At 39.5% G+C, this 14,503-nt stretch overlaps 1 protein-coding gene across 1 annotated transcript; it reads right to left on the bottom strand.

The window, feature by feature from the left end:
- Positions 1-6,849: 6,849 nt before the first annotated feature.
- Positions 6,850-13,909, bottom strand: LOC130558221 (tripartite motif-containing protein 26-like). Its single transcript, XM_057340518.1, has 6 exons — positions 12,146-13,909; positions 11,784-11,879; positions 11,144-11,374; positions 11,037-11,059; positions 10,835-10,959; positions 6,850-10,288 (listed from the first exon to the last, which is right to left on the bottom strand). The coding sequence occupies exons 1-6, from the start codon at positions 12,566-12,568 to the stop codon at positions 9,315-9,317; spliced, it is 1,872 nt and encodes a 623-aa protein (XP_057196501.1). The 5' UTR covers positions 12,569-13,909; the 3' UTR covers positions 6,850-9,314.
- Between the last annotated feature and the right edge of the window lie 594 nt (positions 13,910-14,503).

Consider the following 14,503-nt stretch of genomic DNA (forward strand, 5'->3'; position numbering starts at 1 on the left):
ACTCTTGCAGGGGGCGACCATCTTTACAAAACTAGACCTACGCAATGCTTATCACCTGGTTAGGATTAGAGAGGGGGACGAATGGAAGACTGCCTTTAACACTCCGACAGGCCACTTCGAGTATCTCGTTATGCCGTTTGGTCTCTCGAACTCGCCGGCGGTCTTCCAAACTCTCGTCAACGACGTGCTCAGGGACATGGTCGATCGTTTCGTGTTTGTCTACTTGGACGATATCCTGGTTTTCTCTCGTAATGAGATCGAGCATGTCCAGCACGTCAGACGGGTGTTACGCCGGTTACTGGAGAATCGCTTGTTCGCTAAGGTTGAGAAATGCGAGTTCCACGCACGGTCAGTTCCGTTCCTGGGGTTTATCTTGTCGCCAGAGGGCATTCGTATGGACCCGGCCAAGGTGGAAGCGGTTGCGAATTGGCCCACCCCGGAGAATCGCAGGTCGGTCCAGCGGTTTCTGGGGTTCGCCAATTTCTATAGGCGGTTCATTCGGGGGTTTAGCCAGATCGCCCTGCCTCTGACGAGTCTCACCTCCACTCTCAGACACTTCTGCTGGTCTAGACAGGCTCAGTCAGCCTTTGATGCATTAAAGAGCCTTTTTGTCTCTGCCCCTATTCTCTGCAATCCCGATCCCACACGCCAGTTCATAGTGGAGGTGGACGCTTCAGAGTCGGGAGTGGGGGCTATTTTGTCCCAACGATCTCCCTCTGACGACAGGGTACACCCCTGTGCCTTCTTTTCCCGTCGGCTTACACCCGCGGAAAGGAATTACGACATCGGGAATAAGGAGTTGCTGGCTGTCAAGCTAGCACTAGAGGAGTGGCGCCACTGGTTAGAGGGTACTAGGGTTCCCTTTCTGGTTTGGACGGACCATAGGAATTTAGAGTACATCTGCTCGGTTAAGAGGCTAAATTCTCGTCAAGCCCGCTGGGCACTGTTTTTAGGACATTTCAAATTTACCATCTCCTACCGTCCGGGTAGTAAGAACGGTAAACCTGACGCACTCTCGCAGATGTTAGAGAACCCTACCGCCTCCCCCTCCCCGGTGCCCGTCATATCTCCCGGTCGGGTGATTGCGGCGGTTACCTGGGAGGTGGAGTCCAGGGTCCGCGAGGCGCTTGACGGCGTTACCGTTCCGGCGAAGTGCCCAGCGGGCTTAGTATTTGTTCACGAGTCCGTCCAAACCAGGGTTCTCTAGTGGGGACACTCCTCCGCGCTGGCCTGCCACCCAGGGGCGGCTCGCACCCTTTCGCTAATCAGACAGCGGTTCTGGTGGCCGTCCATGTCACGGGAAACTCACGAGTTCGTCTCGGCATGCCCGGTCTGCGCTGTGAGTAAGGGCTCTAACCGTCCTCCGGCAGGGCTTCTCCGGACGTTGCACACCCCTTCGAGACCCTGGTCCCACATCGCCATGGACTTCGTCACGGGGCTACCATCGTCCCGAGGCAATACCGTGGTCCTTACTGTAGTAGACCGATTCTCGAAGGCGGTGCATTTTATTCCCCTCCCCAAATTACCGTCAGCGAGGGAAACAGCGGCCATTGTCTTGGACCACGTCTTCCGGATTCACGGCCTTCCGGTGGACGTGGTTTCAGACAGGGGTCCCCAATTTGTTTCTAGATTTTGGTCTGAATTCTGTCGTCTGTTAGAGGCGACTATCAGCCTATCCTCCGGTTACCACCCGCAGACCAATGGGCAGTCCGAACGAGCCAACCAAGACTTAGAGAGAGTACTGCGCTGTGTAACGTCGGCAGAACCATTGGTTTGGAGTGACAAATTGACCATGGTCGAGTACGCACACAACTCCCTCCCGGTCTCGTCTACGGGGTTATCGCCCTTCCAGTGCTGCCTAGGGTACCAGCCCCCTCTATTCCCCTCGCAAGAAGCGGACGCCGCGGTTCCGTCTGCACATGCGTTTGTGCGTAGGTGTCTCCGTACTTGGAGGATTGCCAGGCGGGCCCTCATTCGCACCGGTAAACGCAACAAGGCGTCAGCGGATCGTCGCCGCTCCAAGCCCCCTCGCTACTCCTGTGGTCAGAAGGTCTGGTTGTCCACTTCAGATCTACCCCTTAGATTACCCGCACGTAAACTGGGGCCCAGATTCATCGGTCAGTATACAATCGCCAAGGTGCTTAACTCCGTAACGATCCGCCTCAAACTGCCCCCCATGCTCAAGCGCATCCACCCGATCTTTCATGTTTCCAAAAACAAACCAGTTGTCCGCTCCCCACTCCAACCCCAGACCTCTGCCCCTCCGCCCCCCCGCCTCGTAGAGGGGTCGCCCGCTTACACGGTTCGCCGACTCCTCGATGTTCGGCGTCGGGGTAGAGGCCATCAGTATTTAGTTGACTGGAAGGGCTACGGTCCGGAGGAGAGATGCTGGGTTCCGGCTCGCGACATACTGGACCGCGCTCTCATAGACACTTTCCACAAGGCCCGTGGGGATTCCCTCGGTGATGCCAAGAGGCATCCTTGAAGGGGGGGATTCTGTCACATTCTGTCACTTTTTGCACTTATTGTTTTGGCCGTTAATCCCTCCGGCCACTCTCCGTAATCAGCCTCACTCACCACTCTACGTGTCTCATCTACTCACACCTGCTACTCATTTTCTCCCTCCTATTTAATCCTGTCTTTTGCCTTCGTTCAGTGTGAGTTCGTTTTATGTGATGTTTGGATACTGTTTTGTGGCTTACCTTTGATATTCTGTCCAGGAGGCACCTGCAAGAGTCTAACCCGCTCGGCTTCTTGACAGTGCGGTTCGTAGGAGAGAACAATACCCCGCTCAACTCCTCAAACCAGTTTACAGACAGAGGCGGTCGGCGCGGTGGCGCATGCTCCTTCTTGGTTCGGTTTTTCACGCAGCTCTTGCTGTCTGCTTTTTTGGGGTTTTTGCTTGTGTTGACTTTTTGTGAATAAATATTGTTTTGAGGAGTACCCCGGCATTTGAGTCCTTCTATTGCCTGACACTGATGAGGTGCATTACTCAGTAGGTCTTTCTTTTATTTATGGGTGTGCCTGGGTTTGTGTGTGTGTGCAGGAATTACTAGAAATGCACTGTTTTCTAAACCACTTTGTGTTTATTGATAAGTGGTTTACAGATATTTTGTTTCCTTGCTAAGGTTACAGCAAGACAAGGTAGGGTCTAAAGTATTTTGAATGTAAAAGTCATTAAAAACTGAAGTAAAGCATGAATAAGAATTCACTTAGTTTTATTTGCAGACAAATGATTCACTTTCCACAGATTACATTCCTTATGAACATAATGACCTACAGTGGCTTTTGTGGTAATACTAATATACTGGAGGGAGGTATTTATGTAAAGGGTTATTCACCACAGGGGAGTTAAAGGCTTACCACAGCTCAAGTGCTAGACCCTGCTTAGACACACTGTTGGCCACAAATTACAGTTTCGGGATTCTGAGGGTGAGAAAAAATGTGTTTCCTTTGAAATATAAAGAGGTTTGCCATTTTAAAACCACAATGTACAAATTAAGATACTTGAGGCCCAATTTGGTAGAACCTAGAAAAGTTCCTTGACTTTGTAGATAAGATATCTGAAATAAATGTTTAAAAATTTTAAGATGGAAACAAAAAGAGGATCTTGACGAAACGCAGTAGTTCCTTCCTTCAATAGAAGCACATCAATGTTAGCTATAGTGATTATTTCTTATGATCACATGCATGACCTCTCTGCAATCCAATTGTCGTAAATCAGTTTTATGAATGGAGCCCTTTAATCCCTGAGGGTAATCCACTTGACTGGTGTGTTGTTATAATGTGAAGCTAATCATGTGACCTAAAATCAATCAGCAGTCAATAAATAATTGATTTTCTCTCATTTAACTAACTGTGCTATACCTTTCTGTTGCATTTGAATAAAACTCTCATTAATCAATCTTTCTTTAGTTTTATAAATTTATTGACAAATCTCTTCAACAAGATTTTGTAACTTGATAGCGTGGCTTTGTCAGCATGGTCTTCTAAATTAAATTGACTTGCAGCAGGCTAGAAAACTCAGAATTCCTACAGGACTGTAAGATCTCTTTCACATATCCATGACCTAGGACATTACCTTAAAATCAGTTATTCGTTTAACCCGTTGTTGAATTATTTTGTAAAATAAAAACAATAAGACAAATACTTTTATCACATTTTATTCATAGGCTTAAAGCGATGGAAAAAAATTCTGAATATACAGTATGTTTTTCAAAAGAAGCTTAGAAGCACTTAGGCAATATAAGCACTTTTAACAGTTGACACTAAATGAATGACTATAGATACAACAGAATTGTATCATTTAAATATTTAGGGTTCCCACATAAAGAGCAATATCCAGCTGTTCCAGGCCTAGAAATCACAATTTTAAAATTCCCTGATATTTCCAGTTTTTTATGTGGAAGCCCTAAGTATTTATCATTATAACATTACTACACTCTTAAAAATAAAGGTGCTAAAAAGGATTCTTCGCAATCATGACATAGAAGAACCATTTTTTCTTACCTTTTTATAATATAAAGAACTTTTTTCCACTATCAAGAGCTTTTTGTGTAACAGAAGGATGTGGATGTTGAAGGTTCTTTATGGAACAATACAGACAAAGAATCCTAATAATATGTCATATATGTCAATTATATAATTGTTTTAAATAAGTAGCATGGCACAAAGCAACACCATTGATTAGAAGCTTATAGTGATAGCGCACCCAAAAATGAAAATTATGTCATCATTTACTCACCCTCTTGTCGTTTCAAACCTTTATGACTTTTTTTCTTCTGCAGAACACAAAAGAAGATATTTTAAAGAAAGCTGGTAAGCGAACAGGACTGGACCCCATTCACTTTTGTATGGAGGCCAGTTAACAACATTCTTCAAAATCTTCTTTTGTGTTCTGCGGAAGAAAGTCATACAGGTTTGCAATGACAAGAGGGTGGTAAGTAATGACAGAATTTTTATTTTTGTGTATATCAAGTATTGTATATTTAAGTATTTAATTTATTTTTGTATGCGATTATAATTATGCTATGATTGAAAATAAATTATGTATATATGGATTTACAATACTTTTTCCCAACACAATTGTTACACAATTACAGTTCTTTCTTGAGCTGTGGTAGAACGGATTTGACTTGTAATGTGTTAGGTTTGTGTACTCACTGGCACAGCATTTCATTACATTTTGCTTCCACAGCAATAACCTGAAACACTTGCCCTTCCTATACAGTTAACTATAACCATAGGCATTAAAAATGTTGTTTGTTGCTTTGTCTGGATAATGGCAGCAAACAAGGAACATTCCTTTATCCTTACAGTACATTTTCCACATATCGCTGCTGTGCTTCTGATACCTCACATCTCCATATTTCGTGATTTTAGTTTTTTGCCATAAATCATTATTATTGGTCATTTATATTTTTTCACTGGGTTTTGCAAATATCTAACCAATAAAAAGTGCTTGTCAACTTTGACAACACAGTATGCAGTCATTGAAAAAGTACCGTTTCCTAAAAAACAGCAAATTTGGACATACAAGGTTTCAGAAGGACAGCGATTATATATTTTATCCATGTTTTCAATGGGTGAGTGCAATGTGCCATGCCACATTAAAATAAACAATTTATATAGTAACAGTAAAAATATAATTGAGACCAGGGCTAGTAGTCACTAGGGGAAATTGTAAAAAGAGCTATTTTGAATTAGATATAATTTGAGTCAAGTTCAATTAGTGTAGTGGTTTTGTAATATGGAACATTGTAAGTTCTTAAAGAATAATGTACAATAGTTTGTGAATCCTCTCCTCCAAACTACTGTAAATTTTCAATATCGTTATATATTTTTAATAGCTGTTGGTTAAACAAATGATTCCATTAAAGCCACATTGGCATAGATTCATAAAATACCCAACTATAAAATGAAGGTCTATTTACAAAGAAATATTTGTAAATGGGTCAAAAGCATCTTTCATCAGGTCATAGGATAACGTTGTCACATTTGTAGATAAAAGTTGTTATGTGTGCCTTATATGTCATAAATATCTATTTTTTTATTAACTTTATTTTTATGTTACCTTTGACAACTAGCCCCGATCCCCTCTGTAGATATAGTATTAGTATTTGTATACATGTCACCCCAACCTCTGTATAAAAAGGGAAAATGTTTACCCTAATTTGCTTAAAAGAACACTTAGAATTCACGATTCACACCGTACATCAGCGAGAAGCTTTGAATTGTCCAATTGCACTTGTCTCTTATGCTTTACTCGCTACAATCTCAGTTGGGGGGGGGCATTTTGGTAAATATATATTTATGTTCAATATACTGTATATATGATAGATAAAGTGATATTAAATTACCTATGTGATATATATCTATATATAACATTAACTATATATCTTATCTATATATAAATTATAATTCCTACTACGGTTTGATTATGTTGAGAAAGTTTATAACTGAATGTCCGCTCCCTCTCTCTACTCTTAGTCATAATAACATTTGAATTAAAAGGCATACACAAAACCCAACAATTCAACCCATTGGTTATATAATATTAATAACTGGAGAAACTATAAAATTTTTACCCTTATAAGACGTTGGCATACATATTGTAGGGCATTCAAAGACTCAATGGCATAGTGTAACCTCACACTACAGTACTTCCGCATTAGGCCCAGATCTTCACCACTACACCACACCATTTTGTCTGTGGGGAAAGGACAGACACACAGCAAAAGTCACCCATGTAAGGCAAACTTATCTGTAATGATATGTAATCTACAGATTTAATGATCCTCATGCATACATTGATTCAAGTTATTACAATATTGGGATATAGAAATTCACCCTTTTCCACGTTGTAGACAGCATTTCCAAAAGGCAACAGACAAACCAACCAGCACACTCACAATTCCCGTCACAATTAAAATAATTGTCTGGGGATCTAAAACTGTTGAAATGCACGACAACAGAAAAAGTAGGCAGTCAAAAGATGTTATTAAACAAGGCAAAAAAGGTAACATAATATTAAAAACACTTTGCTATTACCATTGGGGTCTTCTTTCTGATTACAATCTTGTTTGTCTTCTGAACATGTCTTATTTCCTGTCTGGGAGTCATTGTTTGTTGATTTGCTTAGTTCTAAAACTTCAGACAAAAGCATATTTTATATTTAATACAGTGAAAAACTTACTTGGCAAAGTAAAAAACTGAGAGTACTTACCAGAAAAGATGATCTTACAATGAGGCTGTAAAGGAAGAACAAACATTGTTAGAACATTCAAAATGACATTTGATCATACACTGTTACATATACTATAATGATGTAAATACACAGACACATGGTTTGTACCTCCTTACTGTTGGGACAGTCAACCTGCCATTCAAGGTTCAAACAGGTGCTCATGGTCAAATTCCTTACAAATCCTGATTTTTTCCCATTGTCCGTTGAATCAGCGATACATGTTCCATTCTGCACGCAGAAAACATAAGAATTACAAACCCATTTTAATTTATTTTATTACTATTTTAATTATATAAAAAACTGCAATAAACCTACCAGGTAATACCACCCATGTTCGCAATCATCTGTTAGATGCATCCCCGCATTGTCAGGCACATGGTAAGTGAATCCCCCGGATGTCTGAAGGTCCTCACATGAAGGTATTTCCTGCTTTGTGGGACATTCTGATCAAACAAAACAAAATGTATTCTAAATAGTAAATGGTGTGTGTCAGTGTCACTCACTACAACTCCATTTTTAAGACTTCTAATTTATTACAGGTGTCTTATTATTACCGTCTCAGAACTTATTATATCAACATTTTTCTCAGTTGAATCATTGTTTATTGTTAAATTCTCACACCATGCTGACTAATAATGAAACGTATGAAGGTCTAAATCCTAGTGAGTTTCGACAACCTATCACACACCTCGTGTAGCCCAGCTAAGTCATATATATGGTAACAGCACCATATGATAGATAGATAGATAACGACAGTAAGTTTACTTTGTTGTCTTTTACTGTAAGTGAAAGTAGCTGTCTGCACAACTGTAACGTTACATGTAAGCGTGTCGAACACACCCACTCCGCCTACCGCGCGTCTTTAGCCCGTGAAGCATCTTGTATGTCCGCCTGTTCATGTTCAATCACACACAACTTTATCAAAGTTATTACTATGCTCCCTACCGCGGGTCCGGTGTTCTGTCGCTTGTCGTTTATGCTCAGGCACGCGAGTTTCCCATCTTATCCGGTCAAGACGCTATCACAAAAACAACTACTAAACAATCGACACTCATGGGCAAAAATGTTAACGCTTACCGCTTAATATCCCGAAAGCCGTATCATATCCCGCAGACATAAACAGCAGAATTTCGCATATAATCCTCATCGTGTGTCACGTTCACTATTCACTACCGCGGACGCTGCCTCAAGTTTTTATATGGACCTGGGCGGGTCTGTGGCGGTGAGACACAGAGGTCCTAACGAATTTTTTTATCTGGTTCGTCTGTGACGTACAGAGTACAAATCACCTGACAAGACATGATTTTCTATTATCTTTATTGTCAGAAAATTTTAAACCTACAGCAGGGCTTGAAGTGTTAAAAGAAACGCATACATCCAACAATTGAAGCTTTGCAAATAATTGCCAACATCAGTATGGTTTTACTATCAGTGCTAATTTCACAGTAAAAGACAAATTGGCAGCTTATCATTTTATACACTAATATTCTTTGTACAGCATCATTACTGAGACAGAAGAGAGCAATGCAGTATTTTTTTTTTAGTAATGCTGTAATTCTGTGCAGTCGTAAATGCAGACCTGTTCAACACACTACTACACTTTTCAGTAAGTTACACACAGAGGAAAAGTAACATGCATAATACAATGATGCCCTCTACTGGTCATCGGTCATCTCACAAAACATTTGCATTCGGCACTCAAACATTTGACTTCGGTCTGGATGTCCAAAAAGGCCTTCAAAGAACACACTGGCTTTCGGGCAATGAAAAGCATTCATAAAGAGAATTGTCAGGAAATGAAGTTTTAAACGTAGAAGTGGGAGGAGCCTATTAATTCCTGTCAAGCATCATTAAAACAATACCTGTATATTTACTGTAAGCCTATTTTCAGTCTGTGTGTGGAGGACTGATTCGAAGAGGGGTGATGCATACAGGTCTGGGCATTAAAAAATTCCCATTAATGTACTTTTAAACAAACGTGTGTGTGTGTGTTTGTGTAGCCAGTAGTGAAAGCATCATTAGCAACATTGTTTAGGGCAAATGAAATAATCAGACTTCATTTTTAATATCACACAGTATTTGTTTTGGGTTGGAACAGTGTTACTGATGACTCAAGCGGTAGGACACGTAAAGCACCGTGTTCACTGTTAATACCAAAAACTGGAAAGACTGTGTGAGTAAAATGCTGAGTAAATGTGTGCAGACATGTGTTAGTGAGAGGATCAAAGAATGAAAGCTTTTCTCTTTCCCAGTCCAACTCAACTCTGACCATTAGGAGTTTATCTTTCACAGAGAGGATGATAGGTGACTGTGTTGGTGATTCTATTTCATAATGATTACTAACATGTGCAATTTTCCAAATATCATTCTTACTTTCATTGGGAGACTTTTCCATTATACCAACAGTCCAATCTGTAGTCTCACTAACCACAGTGTCCCAGCAGTGTGTTCCTGAGTTAAAGCCTTCAAAACCTTGAACAAAATGTCTATCACAAAATCTCTCTGGATTATCAGGAGGCTTTGATAACACAGTATCTCCCGTTTTTCTCCCCTTATTTTTATCATCATCATCATCATCATCATCATCATCTGCTCTTTCTTCATTTGTTTCTTCATCATTTTCATATGCTATACTATCATCAAGGTCTGTGTCGAATTCGTAAACTCCATTTTCTTCTTCGTCATCATCATCATATATTGTAATTTCTTCTTCTACATCACTTCCAACCTCTACTAACCTCTCTTCATCATCTTCATTTATTTCATCATCATTATATACTGTACTTTCTTCTTCTACATCATCCTCAACTGCTTCCCTTTCGTCATCATCCTCGTCATCATCCTCGTCGTCATCATCATCATGTAAAGTATTTTTTTCTACACCATCTTCAGTCTCCGCTATATTTTCTTCATCATCTTCATTTATTTCATAATCATCTTCTTCTGCACTGTCTAGATTACCACTTGAATGTACAAAACTAGTAAGATCATCAAATAACATGACATGTTTTGATGCTGTGTTTGGGTCCAGAATAACAGGACCTAGAAAAAAGATCATGGCAAAAAATCACCTAATTAATTATTTGTTGCCACATGCACAATAAATGACTTTACTTACTAAATACAGAGGTTGGACAAAATAATGTGAACACTGGAAAATAGGTCAAATCTATTTATTGATAAGTTTCTTTATTTATAAGGAACGCTCATAAAAGACCAAACAGTTTGGCTGTCAGGGTTACAGGTGTTCCTGCTCAATGGGCTTCCGATAATCGTCTGATTTGAATATCTGACAAATCACCCATTTCACCAATACAACTTGTTCTGGCACAATCTATTCAGAACCTTGTTTTGGCATGCAACCTAGACAATAACAAAAGATAACCGCAGCATCTTTTTTCACAGTAGCCTACACAAATAATACAGTATGAACCTCTATAACAATAAGTGTTTATATTATTTTGTCCAACCCCAGTGGATGCTGAATGGTATGTAACAAAACCTAAAGTTCTGCAAAACTAACCATTCAAAATAGACTGTGGAAATCATATGTCCTAATTTTTTTTCTGAATGGAAAGTAAAACTCACTGTATTGAGCGATGCTTTGCATCTTCTCCCAGACTCTGAACTGCAAATTTCCCAGATGTTTTGCTACGTCCATCAGAGATTCAAAAATCTTTTCAGGGTCTTGTGGTGTGCTTGCCTGCTGGGCTCTGAAATAATAGTCAGGAATTAGTAAAAGTTTGAGGTTGGATTTCAAACAATAGCGAAGAGTGGAAAACTGACTCACCTTTCCATCGTGTTATTGAAATTCTAAAGAAGAGAAGGACAGGGACAGTTATGAAAAAACATCTTAAAAATGTAGACTCATGATTTCTATCTGCATGCATTTCAAACCTGTAAGAATAATATGTCTTCAGCTTTCAATTCCTTCTTTAGGAACTTGATTATGTCTGAAAGATTTGCTATTTCTGTCATCATCTTTTCTCTCCTCTCCTTCATGATGTGGCTCTTCTGTGTCTCTTCCTCTCTCAGTGCAGCTAACCTGGCTGCCTCTTCATTTCGAAGAAAACTGTGAAGTCTCTCAAAATCCATATTAATCTGTCTCTCTGTGTGCTGGGTCTGAAACTAGAATTGCATACAATGAAAAGGAATGTTCTTCTCTGTATGTATTTTATAATATTCCTCAACTGTGATTTCCTTTTTCATGTAAAGCTGCTTTGGAACAATGCAGCGTTGTAAAATAGTGCTATATAAATACAAATAAACAGTTACATTGATACTTTATATAAGACACTATGTAATAAGTAGTTTATAGAAAATGTCATATACTTAAAAGTTAGCAAAATATTCTACTTTTAATTTTCCAATCGTCATGTTATTCCAAACCTATAACATTTTTGTCTTTTGTCTTCCACAGAATGCAAGAAGTGAATTTATAATAACAGAATGTCCCAGGTTCTTCTTTTCTAAAAAAGCACGTTAGCACGAAGATGACAGAACTGTGTGTACAATTCTTCTAAATCGTCCATATCACCTTAATGTGCTCTATGGTTTGATCATTGTTGAGCTGAATTTTTTTAAAGAGCTTCAGTTTTTGTTGTATTAGCTTCAGCATAGCCTTGAGCTCCACCTGGAAACAATCAGTGAAATAAAAAGCTGTGACCATAATGTAATGTTAACATTGTATAATTTAAAGGAGGATTCATTCTATTACATATACAGTATGTAATTCAAAACCCAGTTTATGCTACTGTTATGGATTACAAGACACGAGCCACAACAACACTGTATGTTTCTCAAGTGTTTTGATAAGGATCTGTCTGCTAATAAATGTACATTTAAAGTTGCCTGGCAATGGATTTAATTTCTTATGTTTTTGAAATGTTTAAATCTTACCCTCTGATCTTGCACGATCTCATCAATAGGACAAAGGTCATGATTTTTATGTTTTTTAGATGTTTGACATACAAGACACACCGGCTGTTTATCCTCCAGACAGAAGAGTTTTATTTTCTCATTGTGCAAACTGCAGAATTCCAACTTATCTGGAGCTTTCTGACTTTTATTCCTTAGGAAAACCTCACACAGATTCTTCAGCGCAAGGTTGCATGGGGGTTGAGATTTAGATGATTTTCTTCTACAAACAGGACACTCCCAAAACTCATCATCAGTCCTAGTGGTCCAGAAATTCAGCAGACAGGTTTTACACATACTGTGACTACAAGACAACACAACTGGCTCAACGAAGATATCACAGCACACCGGACAGGAGAGATCCTCTTCAGAGAAAAGGGGTTTAGAAGCCATTCTGCAACACATATTCTCTTTGTTAAACAAAGCAGATTCTTGTTACTTTCACTTTTCACATCACAAAACTGTCAGTTCATGCCCACTATAAATCTCTGTTTCTATATGCTGTTTTAACATTTCCCAACCCGTTGGTTGACGGCAGATATCTTACTGTTTTTCTCTCCTATTTGTTTATTGCTTTTAAACACGAACGGTTAACAGTGACAAAGCACATATAGATATGCGGTGTTCCAATACAGACTATAACACACAAATATGAAATAGACAATAACAAAAAATATATTGTGAGGAAAACAAGCTCCACCCACAGAACCCAAATAAATATTAACTTACTGTTTTGATCCAGTGGTAGTCCAGAGTCCAGAAAACACGTATTCAAAGAGTGAAATATGGTGTGGTCACTGAATTCAAATCAAATGAAAGTAAAAGTGAATTGAGTGACCACACTATCTATGAGCCTTCGTGATGACGGCAGCAGAGGTAAAAGCAAACAGTGAGATCAACACACAACAGAAATGTCCACAGTGAAAACATTTCTCATCATTAGAACATTTGTAATGAGGATCAAACTGAAGCGTGTTACTTTTTCGTTAATCCGCCTCTCCGATCGCGGATAGCTGTAACAGTTTGCTCTGGTCCATTTCTCACAATGATGAGCCTACAAAGTTATTGCGAGTGTGGAAATATTATTCAGTTAAAAGTATGATTTAATTATCAATATAATCAATAAGTGTTTTCTTTCATTAAATCATTAAGCTGTGTGCTTTTATCATGTGCTTGCTATTTTACTCAGTGGAAAATGACTGTGACAAAAGACAGAGTGTGTGTGAAAAGAGGGGGTGAAGCCATAAATCTAACTAAGTCAGCACACACACACACACACAAAGAGTCACACAGAAAAGAAATGTTATGAATCAATCCACTGCATATGTTTTAAGTATAATCATGAGTTGTGATGTGTTTTAATGAATCATAGGATTAAGAAACAACGCTACATAATTAAAAGCATTGATGATTGAGTGTTTTCTTTTTACTAAAAGAATGTTAAGAATGTTGGTATGTTGTCCGGCCATAAAAACTGTCTCTAGGGAACACTCCCCGAAACTAGCGACTGACCACAGGATGTAAAACATGTGTTGAGAGAGATGTTGTTTTGCAGGAACTAACAAAGAAGGAGGAGTCAGAAGATGAGAACGACGTCAAATACTGAATAAATATGTGTGTTTTTTGAATAATCTGGGTTGTTGGCTTTCGAGAGAGTGTGGAGAGCGACTGACAACCCAAAGCTTTGTTACCCTTTTTACATCTGATAATAAAACTTCTGTTTAATTTTGGAGAACGTCTCTGTGCAAATTTTTGAGCATGCAGGACTGACCATTAAGTCCAACACGAGGCATGTTGTTTAATCTCGTCAGCGTAAGTTCCATCCATCACTATACCGTTTCACAATCAACTTGAACTCCCGGGTGGTTTCACGTATTTATGAAAAATAATAAAACTTCTACCTCGCTCTCACACACGTGAGTACACCGCACCCGCACTACATTACCCAGCATTCAGTACGGCCAGGACTGCAAACCACATACTTCTTAAAGGGACAATTCCCATATTCCCGCAACACTACCCCCACTCTGGATGGTGATTACATTATAACGCCACTCCAGCACCATGACATAACTGACCTAAAACAGTATTGCATTTTCACAGTAACATTTCAATAACAATTTCCACAATGCAAGTAACAGGCAGAAATGCATTCAACACATCTTCCCATATTTTTTTCGAACAAATTCAACCCAACATGGTCGGCAAACACTCCATAAGGCAAGGGGGTAGCACGTTACTGGGGGAATAGGACAAAGTGAGATTGCAAATTTCCCCTCAAACAGTCCATTTTAAAATGCTAGTAATCCAACTTGGGCACAGTGCATATAGTTCATCATC

Source organism: Triplophysa rosa, linkage group LG8, assembly GCF_024868665.1.
Source record: "Triplophysa rosa linkage group LG8, Trosa_1v2, whole genome shotgun sequence".
Taxonomy (NCBI): Eukaryota; Metazoa; Chordata; class Actinopteri; order Cypriniformes; family Nemacheilidae; genus Triplophysa; species Triplophysa rosa.

Excerpts from the sequence above, each read along its gene's own strand:
- LOC130558221 (XM_057340518.1), bottom strand. The coding sequence starts at position 12,568 with ATGTGTTGCAGAATGGCTTCTAAACCCCTTTTCTCTGAAGAGGATCTC. Across the intron at positions 11,060-11,143 it reads AAGACATATTATTCTTACAG|AATTTCAATAACACGATGGA; the intron begins GTTTGAAATGCA and ends TCTCTTCTTTAG. Across the intron at positions 10,289-10,834 it reads GCAAAGCATCGCTCAATACA|GTCCTGTTATTCTGGACCCA; the intron begins GTGAGTTTTACT and ends TCTTTTTTCTAG.